We start from the raw sequence: 19279 nt of genomic DNA on the forward strand, positions 1-19279 counted from the left end.
TATGACATTATCAAGATTATTGCAAACCAATGCAATGTAATGCAAGCATTTATTTTTAGGCCTTTTGTGCATGGACCAGACATTAATTTGAAATCCATACTAGCTGAATCTGACAGGTTGCCTGCATCTGATCCCTAATAAAAGTCCTGTTCAAACACGCACACACAAACATAGTGCATACTTCTCCTGTGTCAGTAACCCCTCCCAACTGATGCAGGACTTGCTGAGACTGCTCAATGGTTGCTTCATAAGTTTAGTGCTTGGGGGGGGGGGCAGGGACTGTTAAACTGAATGGACTCACCAAAGATGTTTGGAACTGTTGGCTCGGGTCTCTAGCAGGCAGGACTACAGCAGTGACCCATCCAATCTTCGAATTTCTCATTAGTATTATTTAATTGACACCATTTCACTTTCGCCTTTGGCAACGGATACATAGATCTTCAGTGGGGAAGATCTCCATTGGGACAGATTGGTCTTAAGGAGTTTTACCCTGGCCTGCAAAGCCAGAATTTATTTATATTTTTGTTAAAGTGGAAAGTAAATAAACAAAATGTTATGGTTTGAGTAGTAAACTTCTGCATCTTGACAAACCACACAGCAAAATAATCATAATAATCTCTTGATTAATGCTTGCCTTATTCAAAAGTGAAATCATTACTTAGCACTTTTTCAGACAGTGCGATTAAAAGCAGAATAACTGAGTACAGATGATCAAAAAATTGTGATGTGACTGTGATGGGTCAGCTGTGTTTCACCACACATCTGCCCTTATAAAACAGGGGAATCTGCGTCTCAAAAACTACATGTGGGTGAGTGGAGATGAATTCTCCCCTGCCGTGCCTCCTTTAACTCCCGTCACGTCAAGCACTCCTCCACCACCACCACCAACCTGGCTCCAGTGCCAGAAGTGAACCAAACTGGGAGCCATGTGGGAGAAAGATCAGCCATCCTCTTCCACAAATATAAAGTAGTGCCCCCCCCACACCCCAGCTTTATATGTGAAAAAAGAAAAAGGAACAAACTGCCCCATCATATCTAGTTTGGCCGTAGCCACTAATCTTCCAGGAGTTCCTTTCTGTGTTAAGTCCAGCAGTGCTATTTCCGGGAAGCTGGAGATTCCAGTATTCCTAAGCAGCGAAGGAAGGAGCCACATTGTAGTGGCAATAAAGGCAAGGTTAGAAGAAGCCCCAGGACCTCGGCCATTGCTTACTTGGTATATAAACGCCACCATACATGGGGTAGCAATCACTTTCCAGGGCCCGCGAGTATCAGAACCAATAGACGCAGCAGCACAGAGATGTCATTTTTTGCTACGGTAAACATTCAAAGTGTGCAGGGGGTGCACATGTCCTGATACAATTAGGAAAACGCAGCGGACTTGGCATAGGGCTTGGCATAGGGCTTGGCTGATGCCACCTGGCACCCTTGACTATTTGGGGAGGCATGCTTACAACAGCAAACACTGATGTATCTATCCCACAATGTCCCATGCAGCAACTTAACTTGCAGTAGATATGTGGCGAGTCAGCGCAAACTGTCAAACAGCATTGTAATGTACTATTCCCATACTTTTTTTTTGTCAAACTGCAGTCAACTAGCAGAATCTACTGTTTAGAATTTGAGTAGGCTGGAGGGCCCCCTGAGGGTATAGCACAGCAGTGCTATAGCCTAGAGGTAATAAAGGCATGGATAACCAGGTTACTATTGGGAGAGAGAATATGGCTCTCAATATATATGTTTGGGTTCTTAATCATAGTTATTTGGACAAAAGCTTCATTGAAATCAGTGGGGCTTTAACCCCAAGTGAATGAGTTTAGGTATGGAGTGATCGTGAGTAGGGCTTTTCTCGGTCTCTCCCTAATTATTGCTGCCTGAGTAATAAGCTCTTTATTTTCTTGAGGTTGCCGAAAGAGATCCAGCTTTCTTTTAAAAGTGCTGAGCGCTTTAAAGCGCTTATCCCGCTATGCTGTTTTGCTGCAACTTGATAAGCCGCAGTGTGTCTGCCGAGGCATAACTACAGTATTTCTCTTAACACTCACAGCTGACTCCTGAGTTCACCCAGCACCTGAACAATAAGATCAGGGAGCTTCTCCAGCAGATGGAAAGGGGCCTGAAGTCTGCGGACCCCAGAGATTGCACTGGCTACACCGGCTGGGCAGGTAGGATGGTGGCACCTGAAGACATGTGTGAATTAAATACATTTGCCACTCAGAGAAAAATGTGGCATTAGGCTAAAGAGCAGCTGAAGGACACATCCAGCAGGGTAAGAAACTCAGATTTATAAGGTAATTGCCAAATGGCATTTGAAAACTATGTTACAGTCACCACAACAATATCTAGGTGCTATTCCTCCCCCCACCCCACCCCACCCAGGATTTATTTCTGTTTTTCATTTCATTTCTATACTTGTGTGCAGAGAGGAAACTGTGCCTAGGAATGCGGCTCAAGGCATGCACCTTTTGTTGCGAAGGTTTTTAAGCCAATAACTGTTAGTAAACAAATCACATTTAATCTGCAGGGCAGGGTTCACACACACCAACAGCCTATGGCTTAATAAAGCACAACTTTATAAAACCTGGCTTAGCTTTGTGTGAATCAGGTGGCTTGGTTTGGCCTTGTAACAAAAAGTCCTGGATTGGCATTCATATCAAGGTGCTAATAAAGCCTAGGAATTGGAGCTATTGCTGAGTTAAAGATAACTCAGTACATGCAAATTTATGCAGCTATAATTGGTTAATTGACTATGTATTTGGGGGAGTTGATTGTTCACAGAGCATTTGAACATCTCTTATTATATCATAACATTTTGCCTAGATGGTTCTCGAGATCCATGAGCCTTTTTTCTGCCTATGAATACAGTTGGATGCCATTTTGAATCAAGATGGTGGACTGAACCTTTTCAAACTGCCCTGATTTTACTCACTGGTTTCAAAACTACCGTATATAGTTTTTTGGGGGTGGGGGATGTGTCTTAGGATTCCTGAGCAATGCTGACTACAAGGCCACTAGTTATAAATAAAACCGTAGTTGGGGGAGATTTGTAAATATATATACAATTTTTTTTCTTTTAAAAACATTAATCTGCCAGGCATTTTAAAAAAAATCAGTGGTTTGTTTTTTTAATCAATCAAACTGATCAGTAGACAAAAATGTGCAGCCTTCTAGTTTATTGTGGTCTAGTGTTGGGACATGGTGCCTGATCATTCCGAATTTGCTTCTCCTCCTGTGAGCAGTTAAGTTTAGCTTCCTGTGTTGTATGAATTCAGGATTGTGATTTGTTGGTAGCTAATAAGCCAAGGTCCAAAAGTCAACAGCAAACCTTGGTTTAGGGCTGGGTAGGAACCTTGACTTGTTACGCAGAAACAAACCACGATCCTGCCTTGACATCTTTTGAAACTGAGCTTAATTGCAGCTTCCTTGTTTATTATTCCATGTCTTATCATGAGAAGCAAATGTGCGATTGGGGAGGCATTTATTTACTGTGGAATTGTTAAACTTTCTGCAGGCATCAATTGTAGTGGGAGAAGTGGCTTTGCCACCAGAGAGGCAGAATTCAACTTGAATCATAGAATCATAGAGTTGGAAGAGACCACAAGGGCCATCCAGTCCAACCCCCTGCCAAGCAGGAAACACCATCAAAGCATTCCTGAATAGGGCAGAGAAGTGCCTCAACGCTGCTGCTGCTGCTTGATTTTCTGCTTGTGGATTCTAAACTCATAGGCTTGTCTTAACATGTTTGAAATTGAGAGTGAGTCTCTGAAGGATTTCCTCTGGGTCACAGCCAGGGAACTGGAATGTGTTGCTGTTCCAGGGCTTGCCTGCTCTCCCACACACACCCCACCCAATCCTACTTTTGTTAATTTATTCAGTGTGGTTTCAGGTTATAAGAAATTAATCGGGCCAAGGCAACAGCATTCCATCTTAATTGCTTCTGTGGGAAAGGCTTGTTGAGCATCTCCTCATGTAGATAATCTCCTGGCAATCCAAAATCAATTGGCGCTTGTGTGGCAGCTAATAAGAGATGTTGGGAAGGAATGGTCATGGCTCTTTTCCTCACAATTCCTCCTCTGTAAAAGGGAACTGGCTGAGACATGGGAGCAGTGATTTGGCATATGCTGGCGCTGGGCTTCAGAAGCATGTTTTCCTCTGATTGAATCTTGTCATTAGGCTGTTGACTGGTGCAAGGCATCTGTATATGAAAGGATGTCATATGGAGGAGGGAGAAAGATTGTTTTCTGCTGCTCCAGAGAAGCGGACACGGAGCAATGGATTCAAACTTCAAGAAAGAAGATTCCACCTAAACATTAGGAAGAACTTCCTGACAGTAAGAACTGTTCGGCAGTGAAATTTGCTACCAAGGAGTGTGGTGGAGTCTCCTTCTTTGGAGGTCTTTAAGCAGAGGCTTGACAGGCATATGCCAAGAATGCTTTGATGGTGTTTCCTGCTTGGCAGGGGGTTGGACTCGTTGGCCCTTGTGGTCTCTTCCAACTCTATGATTCTATTTTCCCCTTTCCTTCACAGATACGGTTTCTGTTACCATCCTTTCAGTGAATGGATGTTCCTTAGCTTCTTCTGGGATCCTATCCCACAGTGGCATGCTGTGAATTTTTTTGTAGGGGAACAGTTAGGGCCAGAGGCACCAGCATGTGAGGGCAATGTGTGGGAGGCTTAACATTGCACATGCGAGCATCACACCTCCTTCCCTAAGCTGGACAGAAGCTTCCCGGGCTTTGGGAAGGAGGCACCAGGCTTTTAATACTCTAATTTACCAGGAACTTTTAGGGGACTAGCCAAGTCACCCTAGTCTACTGATCACATGCCACTGCTGTCCGATCCTCTGATGGATGGTAGAGGCACCGATCAGGTATTCCTCCCTGGTCCGAAGACCCAGCATGCACTGCATGTGTTGTAAAAGAGCAATTGGCAGACCTAAGGTGGATGGTCACCTGAACTGTGCTAAGGGCCTTGGATTTCTGCCTTCAGCCCCTTAACTGGCACAGCAGAAGGTTGTGCTGTTAGAGTGTTGTGGGAATGGTTTTCACCTGTTAAAGGGCCTGGCTTGCATGCTATACTTGCCACACGAGATGCTGCTTGTTTAGAATATTGGCTAGAAAGCTTCCTCCGCAACAGGTAGGGAAAGCTGGAGCAACTGAATTCATTTATTGTTTTGTGCCTTGGTCCTTTGATGCCAATTTTCCATGCTCTTCCCCCTCCAAGGGGGCTTTCCTGAAGACTGGGCTGCAAGATACAGAAGCCCAACAAGATCATCTCATATCTTGCCTTGATATAGATGCTTGAAATACCTGAAATTTAAAAACATGTTGACTATGGTACAAAATTGTTGTTTTAAAAAGGATTGTGTCTGATCCTTGCATTTAGTTGGCAGCAGCATACTTTCTGTGAAGATCAGGAATTAGTTCTTGAATCCAGTATTGGTCTGGATCACTTTTTATCTGAAAAGCAACAAACTGAACAGCTACTTAAAGCAATCTAAATATTTACATGCCAAGTTGTTCCGTATGCAGTGTCTGCTGCCAAAATAAGATTGCAGGTGGCAAATCCTATTTGCATCTTAAATGAAAATCTGTTTGGTGTCTTATTTAAGTGGATATCTTTATCTGCTGCACAACTTCTTTTGGCATAATATTAAATTATGGTTGTACTGTTTTGGTATTGAGTTATTTTGTACATTCCTTTTGTATTTGTTATGTTTTGGTTTAAAAGCTTTTTTTATTAAAACAACTATACACAAAAAAGGATGTCACAGTTGGGCAAATTCTTTTGTGAAGCTTTTACTGTGTGGAAACATCTAGTGGAGTTCCTTCTGCATGTTATGTTCCATGCCAGTGTTTGACAGGGAGTCTGGCCTGTTTAAATTCAAGAGAGGGGCACATTCAGAGGAAGTGTAACCCCATCAAGAGCAGGTGACTTCCCATCCATCTGATCTAGGGAACCGCCCACTAACAGTGCCTCAGTCTTATCTGGACTGAGCTTCAGTTTGTTGGCTCTTGTTCAGTCCATTACTAAGGCAAGACAAAGGTCCAGCACAACATCCACTGCCTCACCTGCAGATGTAAAGGGAGACGTAGAGCTGTGTGTTATCAGCATTTTACTGACACCGTACTCCAAAACTCCAGATGACCCCACTCAGCAGTTTCATGTAGGTGTTAAACAGCACAGGGGATAAAATTGAACCCTGAAAAACCCACATTGCAGGTTCCTTGGGACCAAAGAGCACTCCCCAAGCATCACCCTCTGGGAACGTCCACACAAGCAGGACTGGAACCACCACAGAGCAGAGCCATCCACTTCCAACTTGGACAGCTGCTCCAGATGGATACCGTGGTCGAAGGTATCGAAAGCAGTTGAGAATTAACAGGGACACATTCCCCCTGTCTCTCTCCCAACAGAGGTCATTATGCAGGGCAACCAAAGCAGTTTCTGTGCTAAAACTGGTCCTAAACCCCAGTTGAAATGGATCTTGAGTATCTGGATCTGGTCCATAATTACCTGCTCAAGAAGCTTGCCCAAGAAGGGAAGATTAGCAACTGACTGGTAGTTACTTGGATTTTTTTTTTAATCCAGGGAGGGTTTCTTGAGTGTTTTATCACTGCCTCCTTCAAGCAGGCAGAGACCATCCCCTCTCATAGGCATTATTTGCCTCCCTGGCTCAGCCAGGTGTCCCCCCCCCTTAGCTTTTGTCAGCCAAAAGGAGCAAGGATCCAAAACACAAGTGGTTGACCTGACTGATCCAAGCACCTTGTCCACATCCTTGAGCCTCACTAACTGATGTAAAGATCAGCAGAGCATTAATAGGAAAGAAATTTTTTAAGAGTCCAGAGGATCAGCTGCAATCACGCCCAACATTTCTAGGGAAGGAAGTTCAGCTTTTTCATCACCCGTTCCTCCAGTCTTTAAAAGATGAGGAATTGCAATGACAATATTGCCATGCCTTCCTTTAGGCTCAAGAAAAAAGTACTGACTGTTGAGATACTTTCCCCAGTGGCAATTTTGTGCTGCCCGGGCAAGCGACTACTCAGGTGTAGGTGGACCTTCTGTCTGTTAAGGACTCAGTCCTGGAGTGTTTTGCTTTACCAAATCCTAGAAAGATGCCTGCCTGCCAGCATAAGGCTTTCCCTTCTTAAAAACAGCTTCAGGTGCACACCTTTGCAGACATGACTGATGGTAGCATACCTCTGAGCTGCCCTCATTGGAAATACTAACACTGAAACTGCCTAAAGAGCGGACAAGGTTATTAACTTTAGCGAGAAATGGAAATTTGCCCTTAATATACATGCTGAATTGAATTGTCTGTGGTGTGAAGCTTTGGAGATTACCCATGCAAAATGAGAAAATGATCTAAATTTAAAACGATCCCCTGTATAGTGAAAGGTAATTTTGAAGGCTGTTCTTCTTTTCCCTTTTTCTTTTCTGCACTGAAATCTGAAGACATTGGCTCTATTAATTTAGGCTTAAATACAGAGACCTGTGTCATCTTAAAAATGGTTAATGAGATGGAAAGCACGCTGCTAGGGACAAAATGAGAATTCTGGAGTTGATGCAAGCCGCTGGCTCTTACTGGATTCAGTGAGGGGTGGTTCACTGTATGTTCAGCTCATGATTAAACCACACTGGTCCAAGCACTGCTTGAATTTGTTTTTAGATTTCTACATTAATATTTAAATAACTAAAGAAGCTTAGTTTATTTGGGGCCTTAGCAGCTCCTACTGCTGCAGTATGGCTGCTGTCACGTTCATGATTCATAAGAGGATTGTTGCCTGGACAGGTTCAGAATACTGCCTTGTTAACTATTTCCATTTATAATGTACTGTATATAGCGCTTTCATAATTGCTTTGTGCCTAATAAGAAAACTAAGCGCTTATGAAGCATTCTAAGGGTATTCAGAGGCCTTCTAGTATATTGATCTTGCTGTAATCCTTACAACAGTCCTGTACATTGGATTAGTACTATGTGTTCATGTGTGATGCCAAGACATCGTTAAAACAAGCGCAGTTTAGTAAGCCAACAACAAACCACGGCTTCAGATCGAGATTTGCTTGCAATAGGCAAACCACAGTTAAGCAACTAGGCAGAGTTCACACATAACTCTAAGCCATGGTATAATGAATTATAGGTAAAGGTAAAGGAACCCCTGACCGACTCTGGGGTTGCGGCGCTCATCTCACGTTATTGGCTGAGGGAGCCGGCGTACAGCTTCCAGGTCATGTGGCCAGCATGACAAAGCCGCTTCTGGCGAACCAGAGCAACACACGGAAACGCCGTTTACCTTCCCACTTGGAGCGGTACCTATTTATCTACTTGAACTGCTAGGTTGGCAGGAGATAATGAACTACAGTGGTGCCTCGCTAGACGAATTTAATTCGTTCCACAGGTCTTCTCTTATAATGAAAAATTCGTCTAGCGAATCCCATAGGAATGCATTGATTTTTTTATTGATTTTTTTTTGCCCATAGGAACGCATTAATTGAATTTCAATGCATTCCTATGGGAAACCGCAATTCGCTAGACGAATTTTTCGTAAAATGCAGTCGTCTAGCGAGGCAACCTCCGCTAGAAAAAACCTTTCGTTAAGCGGAAATTTTGTTAAGCAGGGCATTCGTTAAGCGAGGCACCACTGTATAGTTTAGCATTATGTGTGAACTAGGCCATGGTGAGTTCCTGGAAGAAGTAATACTTGAACTGCAGACTTCCTGATTCAGCTTAGTCTTTGTCCACTTTAACAAACCAGCTCTTTTTACAGTCCAGCGCCTACTTATCCTTGCCACAGTCTTATGAGCTAGTCTAATGATGGTGGTTTCTTGTCCTACAGTGGCAAAACTAGAGCTAGAGATGTGACTTCATGAAGCTGAATTTGAAACTGATGGAAAGATTCAAAAGTGTGTGTGGTGATGATACAGGAGACTGAGGTTCCAGTTCAAAGTGGAAAAGTGGTTGTGTCTAAAGTAATGTTCTGAGAACTTCAGCAATTGTCAGTTTCCACAAAAACTACATGGACAAGGAATGTAAGAAATGAAATAATCTCAAAATGCATATCTATTTCTCCATTTTTATTTTATTTTTTTTGAAAGACATGGCAGCAAATGTTTAGAGTCTCACTGGAGAACGCTAACATTCACCTAACAGACACTCTCTGGATAAATCTACAATTGTCAGTATGCCCACGTGGGTGTCAACAATTGCTGGATTTCTGATCTACACCAGCGCATAATTACTGAAATAGATATTAAAATGTTACACAACATCAGAGTTAATTTGGGTTAACTTCTCTAATCTCTTTGCAGGCATTGCTTTGCTATACTTACATCTGTATAATGTCTATGGAGACCCATCCTTCCTCCAGATGGCCCAGGAATATGTAAAGAAGAGCCTGAGTTGCCTGACAAAGCGATCCATCACCTTCTTGTGTGGGGATGCTGGACCTCTGGCAGTGGCTGCTGTGGTATTCCACAAACTACAGAACGACAAGCAAGCAGAAGATTGCATTGCCCGGTAATGCCTGAAGGGTATTTCAGCTGATATTCCTCACTACGCTAGGATTTATCATCTCAGCCAGGGTAAACTGTAATATCTAGAAAGGCAGTCAAAGAGGTCACTCAAATACCGTTTCCATGAAAACACAATAATGTTTAGGGAGTTCTCCATTCAGTATGCAATACCCATTACTTCAGCCTCAATAAAAGCCAGTGTTTTCTGTTGCCACTGTAACTGATTTTGACGTAAATTTGGAAAGGGCTGTTAATACACTGCGAAACATTTTGCATTATTTATTTTGACCAAATGGTTTGTCAGGGAAGAGTTGCAAAAGTCACAAATCATATCCATACCCAGCAGTTCACTGGGATTTTACTCCCAGGTAAGTGTATAGTATTTGCAGCCCAAAGCATCTCTGTCCTAGGTGTGATTCCATCAGGTATATTTTTATTTACCGTATATTCTGGGCGTATAAGACTGGGCGTATAAGATGACCCCCAACTTTTCCAGTTAAAATATAGAGTTTGGGATATACTCGCCGTATAAGAAATATGACCCGGCGTATAAGAGGACCCCCGCCTTTTGAGAAAAATTTCCTGGGTTAAAAAGTAGTCTTATACGCAGGAATATACAGTACTTACCGTACTTGTATGTTGCGTTTCTGCTAATGCATTCAGGGAAATGTACAGTTTTAAATAGTGGCGTGCAGTCTTAACAGACACAACAGGAGGAAAAAAGGCTGGAGAGACAAGGGGGATTTAAGCAAATTCACCCACTGGTTCTTAAATCATGTTACATAATTGTTTATGACTGGGTGGAATGAGCACTGAGAGACAGTTTGGGCAGTTGGTCCCAGATGGATGTTGCTGCCCCGTCTCTGCATCTTAGATAGCTTATTATATGTTTTACTGGTATAAATGTACTTTTCACTCCGGGTGAACCAGGAGTATGAGAAGAAGAGACTTGGCGTCGAAAACACATCTCAGCCACAGCCCGCCTAATAGCGTTAGGGCGCAACACTCTGTCATACTATTAGGACTTGCATAAAAGGCATTGATATGAACAGAAAATAAAGGTAAAGGGACCCCTGACCATTAGGTCCAGTCGTGACCGACTCTGGGGTTGCGGCACTCATCTCGCTCTATTGGCCGAGGGAGCCGGCGTACAGTTTCCAGGTCATGTGGCCAGCATGATAAAGCCGCTTCTGGCGAACCAGAGCAGCACACGGAAACGTCGTTTACCTTCCTGCCGGAGCGGTCCCTATTTATCTACTTGCACTTTGATGTGCTTTCGAACTGCTAGGTTGGCAGGAGCTGGGACCGAGCAACGGGAGCTCACCCCGTCACAGGGATTCAAACCGCCGACCTTCTGATTGGCCAGCCCTAGGCTATGTGGTTTAACCCACAGCGCCACCCACGTCCCTTTCATGAACAGAAAATATGTATATGAACAGAAAATACATCCTTGCTATTCTTCATCAGTTATTCTACTGACTTTGGCCGGTATCATTATAGTTCATTTTGTAATTAAAGCTACTTTAAACTTTTTTTCCATTTGAGCAAGCAACATATGATGTGCATTGCATGTCATCTTTATATATTCCCCATGTTCATATTTCCTGTTTTATTCTTATCACATGGATTTCAATATTCCCTGCTGTTTTCCATTTGTCATGTGATTCTGCAGATTTCATGTTGTTTTCCTGATGTGACTCTGGCTTTTACAAAAGGCATGGGCCTGTTATCACTAGAGACAGAAACATACTCTCCATCATAAGAATATTCACTCCAACGCAATCCCGCTCTTTGTTTCATTTTGGAAATTACTCCTTTGTTCCTTCCGCACTTAACCTCAGTTGTGCTACAGAGTGGGAATTTAGTATAATCCCACACTGCCACCTAATGGTATCGTGAGGGTAAGCAGCCATATACATACAGTAGTGTTGTGAAGGGAGCGTAAGAGTCGCTTTGGGGACAGGATGTCTAAAGCATCCAGAACTGGCAATGGTCAAATATGCATTCTCTTTATTTACTTTTAATGCTTTCATATAACTGCTCTATAGCTGGAGATTAAAACCTCAAAGGAAGGAACAACCACTGAGCATCTTTGACGTGCTTTCCTGCTTTCGATCCTAAGCATATTTATTCATCATGGATCTTTTTGCAGCTTGTCCTGTCTCCATCTTCTCCTAACCCTCTGGAGTTTTGCTCCTGTTAGTGGTTGTTCCATTATGTGTCAGAAAACTGCTGCCATTGCCCATTACAATCCGCTTTATGCCATCCTCATACATGATTTTGACTCATTTCTTCTCTGAATCCTTACTGGTATGGATGTGACCATAACATCTAGCATGTGCTCCAGTTGAGCCACCAACTAGTGGCAAGTATATTGTTAGGAAATACTTCTTAAACCTAGCACCTACCGCAATTATTTTGTTAGGTGGAATCCATGTGTGCATTTGCCTCTTTTAAGAATATATGGTGGGATTTTTGTCTCTTCATTTTAAGGCCTAGTTTACATTAATCTTGCTGGAATTTCATTTTTTCCCCTGAAATGTATTGAGATGCTATAAAAGGAAGTATGTTGGAAACTATGATAAATTCATGTGCTCTCACTGGTGGTTTCTCTTGCCACTGGGCCATATTGAGCAGTCAATGGGGAAGCCTGTCTTTTGGTCAAGAACAGTTCCAGAAGGTCTACCTGAAGGGAGTCCCTTGTTTGTTTGCATGCATTTGCCCTTTTTCTTATATCTAGACTAAAGGCCAGTTCAGATTTGACTTTTAGTTAGTATAGCCATACATGTCAGAGTGGTGTTTTGCATGTAATTGGCATACAAGTAATGCACATTTACTTGGTCAAAAGTAGCAAAATTAGCATGAAACAAAATAAATTCCTTCCAGGAGCACCTTAGAGACCAACTAAGTTTTTCATTGGTATTAGCTTTCGTGTGCATCCATCAGACTTCCACAACCAGCCATTTTCAGAGACACAGAGGAACATTACATTCCCCTAGTCATAATACAGGCCTTGTTCTCACTGAGGTAGTAAATTTCTGCGCACACTGTACCACTTCAGGTTGCATTGGGGGGGTGTCACATGACTTGAATGCTCCTCTAGACAAAAAGATCACTGTGCATAGAAAACAACTGTGACAGAAAAAGGGTGATAAACTTCATGGTATGCCTTTTTTTAAAAAAAAAAAAAAGGGAGGGGAAGTCATTTAGTCTGAAGTGATACAGCCCAGACATGGGTTTACTCATCTTTGGCCAGAGAGCCCATAATGGTTTTCCTCCTTAACCTAAGCAGATTATCACCAGCGTTTTCAGTTTTCAGTAACCATTGGTCCCAGCCAAGCTGATGAAGGGACCCTTGTTTTCCCCCACTCCTTCTGTTGCTACAACTACGCGAAATGTTCCTCTGACTTCTATATGCTAAGGGAATAAATAGGGGTAGAGGGAGATTTGTTTCCTTCATGCCTCCCTACAAGCATTTTGCTGATCACTATGGGAAGAAGGTGATCATCAGGGACCCAGGTGGCGCTGTGGGTTAAACCACAGAGTCTAGGGCTTGCTGATCAGAAGGTCGGCGGTTCAAATCCCTGCAATGGGCTGAGCTCCCGTTGCTTGGTCCCAGCTCCTGCCCACCTAGCAGTTTGAAAGCACATCAAAGTGCAAGTAGATAAATAGGTAGGAAGGTAAACGGCATTTCCATGCGCTGCTCTGGTTCAGCAGAAGCAGCTTTGTCATGCTGGCCACATGACCCGGAAGCTGTCTGCGGACAAACGCCGGCTCCCTCGGCCTATAGAGCGAGATGAGCGCCGCAACCCCAGAGTCGGACACGGCTGGACCTCATGGTCAGGGGCCCCTTTACCTTTTTATGGGAAGAAGAGACTGGACTAGGTGGACTGTTGGTCTGATCCAGCAGGCATTAGGTTAAAACCACCACCATCAAGGAGTGCAGTAGAAATTAGAGCTGGTAAAAACAGAATCCTGCTGCTTGTCGAAGGACAGATGTTCTCCATGTGCCCTTTGCCCTGCTTTGCTGAATTATTTTCACTAAGGTTCCTTTCCAGCTTTCTGTTAAATCTGCTGAAGCAGCACCGAGAAGGGAAAATATGAATTGCTGTGACCACATTGTCATTTTTGGAACAATGGATGTTGTCTCTAAAAAAGGAGGGAGGACCAATATTCTTTTTATCTCCCTGTCAGGGACAGGGAGAAGCAATACTTTGCGGATTCATTTACATCTTGAATGATTGGGCTACAGAGCTGGAGAGTTAAAGTTAAGGCTGCAGAGGTATTCTCAGTCTTGGCTCAGTAGTGGTTAACAAACGTTTTAATCAATTTTTAAGAAGTTTTTTTGGGGGGGGGGGTTCAGTTTTCAAGCCCTGCTCCCTTACTGTGCAGCTGTAACTAGGAGTGCTCTCCTAGCCTTATTCCAGGCATCCCCGAACTTCGGCCCTCCAGATGTTTTGGACTACAATTCCCATCTTCCCCAACCTCGGCCTGTTAGCTAGGGATCATGGGAGTTGTAGGCCAAAACAGCTGGAGGGCCGCAGTTTGGGGATGCCTGCCTTATTCTATTTCAGAATGCCAAATGGCAGGCAGCCAAAGCTATCCCCCACACCAAAAACATACCTGCTGGCTTTATCACTGGGAGCACAGCTATCCTTCAGAAACTAAAGTCAAAAATAGCCCTGAAGTTTTGATTTTATACTTATTCGCTTGTGATTTGGGGAAAAATGAACATACAAACAGTATCCATGTTTATGGGGTAGAATTCCAGATTTATAAACAAGAAGGGGTGACAAACTTTGTTGTTTAGAATTGTACCCACAAATTGAAAAATGTGTATATCACTGAATTTGTACATGGTGTGTGTGTTTTAAGATGTATAAGTCTCATAAATGTTTTATCTTTCAAGCTTGCTTCATCTGCCCAAACTTGACCCTCGGGTCCCTGACGAGATGCTCTACGGACGTATGGGGTACTTGTATGCTTTGCTATTTGTGAACAAACAATTTGGGGAGGAAAAGATTCCTCAAAACCATATTCAACAGGTACTGTGCCCATTTCCTCTTCCACCTTAAACTACCATAGTATCCATCTTCTCTGCCTCCGGGGGTGGGGTGGGGAGGGAGTCCTGTTGTACAAGCAGAAATCCTTGTGTATCTGATGGGATAGTTGAATGCTACACACACTTAGTCCACGATTATTATTTTTTAGGGGCTTGTCCACACTTTTGGGTGCCCCGTGCCTGGAAAACACAGGTCCAAGCAGTTTCCCCCTTGCTCCACTCCTTTCCCAGAGAAAACCTGTTCCTTAGCTCTAAATCGGTACAAACACCAATGTGTGGAAAACATGGTTGCTGTTTGCTCCAACTAAGTGCTAAAGAGTGTTCCCACCCCGAGAAAGTGCTGGGGCCTGAGGGAATGGGGATAAGCCCTAAGTCCAACTGTGACAAACAAAATTTCAAAGCATCCATTTCAGAACAGTAGTCACTTGAGAAAAGCAGAAATAATTGACTGAATGCTTCAGAATGTTTGTTTTTGTCATTCACCATTTATTTCTGATTTTCCTGCAGGTCTGTGAGGCAGTTGTGGCATCTGGCGAGAACCTGGCCCAGAGGCGGAACTTCACAGCTAAGAGCCCCCTGATGTATGAATGGTACCAGGAATATTATGTAGGAGCTGCTCATGGCCTGGCAGGGATCTATTACTATCTGATGCAGGTGAGAGGCATCCTTCAGAGCGAAGGAGCTCCACTCCTCTGTACCGTATGAAACTTCTGATTGATTGATTGATTTCTATAGCAACTTTCATCTGAAGATCACAGGGCAGTTCACAACATAAAAATACAAAATAAAAACACAAAAGACATAATAAAAACAAAAGAAACCCATAACCCCCCCCAAAAAAACCCCCCACATTTAAACATCCCCACATAGGATGTTAATCAGCTAAAGGCCTAGTTGAAGAGGAACATTTTCAGCTGGTGCCTTGAAGGTGCCACTGCCGGGGGGGGGGGGGCATTTTCATGTTGCCACCCTCCGGACTTCTTGTTACGCCCCAGAGACAGAAAATGAGAAAAGACACAAAGTTAGCATATTTGATGCATTGAAAGCTGGCTGAAGCAGTGCTTCACCTGTGATTTAACATGGTGCTTGTCTTTTATCTCTCAGCCTGGCCTTGGAGTGAGTCAGGCAAAACTGCACAATGTGGTCAAGCCCAGTGTGGATTACGTCTGCCAGTTGAAGTTCCCGTCGGGAAATTACCCGCCATGCATTGAGGATAAGAGAGACCTGCTGGTCCATTGGTGCCACGGTGCTCCTGGCGTTCTCTACATGCTCCTTCAGGCCTATAAGGTAAGCTTTCCAGAAGAGAGATGGGCAGCAACAGTAAAGAAGCCTAGCAAGCTTTCGCCCCTGCTTACAGGGAGATTATAATATTTAAATGCAATAACTGCCCCCTTCTGAAATGTAAATTAGACTTTTACAAATGATTCCTGAAGACGTCCTTGTCATGCATCATGAATGCGGGACATTCTTATTGCTCAGAGTTGGCCATGTGTCCTGTTCTGTGGCGATTGACTAATGGTGACAGCCAGTTGTGACTTAAATAATGGTCGTGCTCCTTCCATTTATCACTCCAAAAGTCTTTGAAGGTAAGGCAAAGTCACTGTGTTCTTGTCCAAGTGTGTGTGTGTGTGTGGCCACTCCTTGATAAAAGAGCTAATTGGCAAACGTATGCCCGAGTCCTCCCTGTTCTATTCTCGGATGATGACACCAGAGCAAAACGCTTCTTGTCTCCGCAGGTGTTTGGCGAACAGAAGTACCTCAGCGATGCCTTGCAGTGTGCTGAAGTGATTTGGCAGTGGGGGTTGCTGAAGAAAGGTTACGGGCTGTGTCACGGTACAGCTGGCAATGCATATGCGTTCCTGGCTCTCTACAACCTCACTCAAGACATGAAATATCTCTACAGAGCCTGCAAGGTGAGACACACACACACACACACACAAGAACTTTGTTTGGGATGAGCAGGTTTTATTTTGAGGTAGTCGTCAAAAGCAATTTTCTGATAAAGAAAAGGGCATGCTAACATCCTGTCAGGTGAAACTAAGCTGTATCCACTAACTGAAGGTTGATCCTAACACACGACAAAATCATTTGTGATCAGCCTTCAAATGCCAGCCAGCTAAGGACTTGGGGAGATACTCAACTTTAGTCATACTGGGAATAGATCCATTAAAATCAATGTACTCAAGTCCCTTGATTTCAGTGAAGTATGACAGATGTTTGGTATCACTCCTGGGATGGGGAATACTGCCTTTTTTTTAAAGGCTTGTCTGCATTTTGAAAAGAGCACACAGGCTGCCCAAAAGGAAGATTATTTGTTGCCTCTGGATCATGAACTCTGAGTTGTCTATCTCTGCTTTGGGGTTTTACCTAAACTTAGGAAATCATGAAATGTGATAATAATTGGAAAGCTGGCCTTTACCTGTTGCAAAACTTCTGTGCACATGGTGCTTCTATTAATGAGTCACTCATATACAGGTCACAGTAATTAAAAGTGCATGACCTGTTTTTCTAAAACTCATGATATGGTGATACTTAAAGTGTAGCAGTAGCTGTGGGGAAAATAGGATGTCCCTGTTCCATGTTTCTCTTCCTGCCACCTTTGGCAGATCTGTGGTGATCTAGGTCTAGTGCTACTCTGCCTCACCATCATTCAGTCCCAGTATTTAATTTGTCCCAGGGCCCACTGACGTATCAGAAGTGTTCTGCTGATTATATAACCCCTCAAGTGGGGATCTTTAATACAGGATTGTGCCTTAGTCTTCTTAACTTCTTTCTTTTCTTAGTTTGCAGAATGGTGTTTGAGTTACGGGCAGCATGGTTGCCGGACACCAGACACTCCGTTTTCTCTCTTTGAAGGTAATCATTGTTAAGCTTGTTCCTCCTTAACAATTTTCAGATGTGAATGTATTTACTCCACAGTTCTCCCAGCCCAGAATCCTGCATCAGCTCACTAGAGCATGTGGTTGAAAATAAGCACATGTGGGGCCTGGTCAAATCAGCTTGAAGCACTGTCATTCAAAGCTTATACTTAAAAGGAAAACACTGTAGATGAAGTTAAATTTGTCACATCTAGCTGTGGTAGGCCTGGCTTCCCTTGTTCCAGTACTTTAGGCTGAAGCCCCCCATAGCTCGGCTGACTACTTGGCTCTTTCTCAGAGCTGAAGCAGGTAAGGGAAGCTGGATCTGTGGGTTGTCCTTAACATCCAGGGATCTGGAATCCTGTTCCACTTGGATTGCCACTCACGTTGGCTTTCAGAACCATTGATCGGCTAACTCTCCAGGATCCAAACAAACTTCTAAATACTTTATAGGGATAGTTTGGCTGCCGCCAGGCTCAGTAAGGGACCACAGAAACCAATTCTGCAGGTTCTGTTGCATATGCTGCTTTAGAGCTAGGGAAACGCCACATTCCTTATGCTGTAAGTAATTGCTATTCTCTGTCTTCTGTCTCCTCAGGAATGGCTGGAACAATACATTTTCTTGCTGACCTGCTGGTACCAGCCAAGGCCAAGTTCCCAGCTTTTGAACTGTAAATTCCATCCCAGCATGAAGCTTGTTGCACTTCACATCTCTGGAAAAGGCAGATTAAATGGATTTCATCTCATATCTTGTCTAACATGGAAAAATCTTTGGGGTTTATCAGTACAGTATTTTACATTCTTTTCAGTGTCTGATCTGCTTTTAAAAGTTACTAGCCAATTTATTATGTGCATTGTTTAGGTTTACAGGTAAGGAACAGGCTTTTAAAGCTGGCAAATGCACTATATTTTGTTGGAGTATTTTTTTAAAAAAACTTGCTATTTTATGTATCTTATTTTGAGGAAGGGGGGCTTTTCACATTATGAATATATCTTTCTCAGTTTTAATGATAAGGGTGCAACTTGGTTAATGTTTTGTAAAGATAGAAGGGATAAAATATATGGAGCCCAGCTGTTTGCCCTGTGTGTGTGTGTGCTATCCCTTCTATCTTTCAAATTACATGATGTGAGGGACAGGGGATATCGCGAAGTCCCTCCCCTCCTGAGTTCAAGCCCGTCCCCGAGCAAAGGGGAAAGCAGGGAGAGTTCCGATTCCAGTGGGGAAGCAGGAAGTCGTGTCCGAGGCTCAGGCAAGGTAGAGGAGCCAGGGTCCCAGGTGGGACAGGAAGGGGCAAGTAAGGGGGGAAGACCCATCCCCCCAACTCCAGAATTACGCAGGAAGAGGAGGGGCAAGAGGATGGGTCTGCCAAAGCTTTTGTGTTGGAGAAAGACGCGCCAAAAGCCATTAGGAGGTTCTGAAACCGACTGACAACATCGCTCCGTGTAAATAGCAATGACTTGAGCACTGTAAATACGCAGCACCAATAAAAGAATAAAATGCAGAGCTGCGTAGCGTCGTTACTCTGAAGTAGTCCACTCCGGCCACTGTGACAGCAACCTCCTAATCATTTTTGGGCTACTTTGGAGTTGCCGGGATGAGCGTGTCAGAGGCGGAGAAGTGGCGGCAGATCGCTGAGCAAGCCCAGCTAGAACTGCAACAGCTGTCGCTGCAGGCGCAGGGAGAATTGAAGGCAGCTAAAGAGGAGACTAAGAAGGTCCAGGACGACCGGCTACAACTTGCGGAACAGGTGAGAGAGCTCCAGGAAAAAGAGCAGCATTTAAGGGCGGTGGCGGTAGACCTCCAAAACAAGCTGGATGCAGAGAAAAACAAGGCGGGAGGGGCACCCCAAGT

At 43.7% G+C, this 19279-nt stretch overlaps 1 protein-coding gene across 3 annotated transcripts in view; it reads left to right on the forward strand.

Moving 5' to 3' along the window:
* Positions 1-18498, forward strand: part of LANCL1 (LanC like glutathione S-transferase 1) — a 28585-nt gene extending 10087 nt beyond the window's left edge. For all 3 annotated transcript variants that reach the window (XM_088668054.1, XM_035138751.3, XM_035138756.3), the window contains exons 3-10: positions 2042-2159; positions 9304-9511; positions 14417-14552; positions 15077-15223; positions 15674-15856; positions 16306-16482; positions 17353-17425; positions 18026-18498. In XM_088668054.1, the coding sequence (XP_088524180.1) occupies positions 2042-2159; positions 9304-9511; positions 14417-14552; positions 15077-15223; positions 15674-15856; positions 16306-16482; positions 17353-17425; positions 18026-18102 (1119 nt within the window). In that variant the 3' untranslated portion in view covers positions 18103-18498. The remainder of the gene's footprint in view (positions 1-2041; positions 2160-9303; positions 9512-14416; positions 14553-15076; positions 15224-15673; positions 15857-16305; positions 16483-17352; positions 17426-18025) is intronic.
* Positions 18499-19279: the final 781 nt, after the last annotated feature.

This window comes from Zootoca vivipara, chromosome 1 (assembly GCF_965207765.1).
Source record: "Zootoca vivipara chromosome 1, rZooViv2.hap1.1, whole genome shotgun sequence".
Lineage (NCBI taxonomy): Eukaryota > Metazoa > Chordata > Lepidosauria > Squamata > Lacertidae > Zootoca > Zootoca vivipara.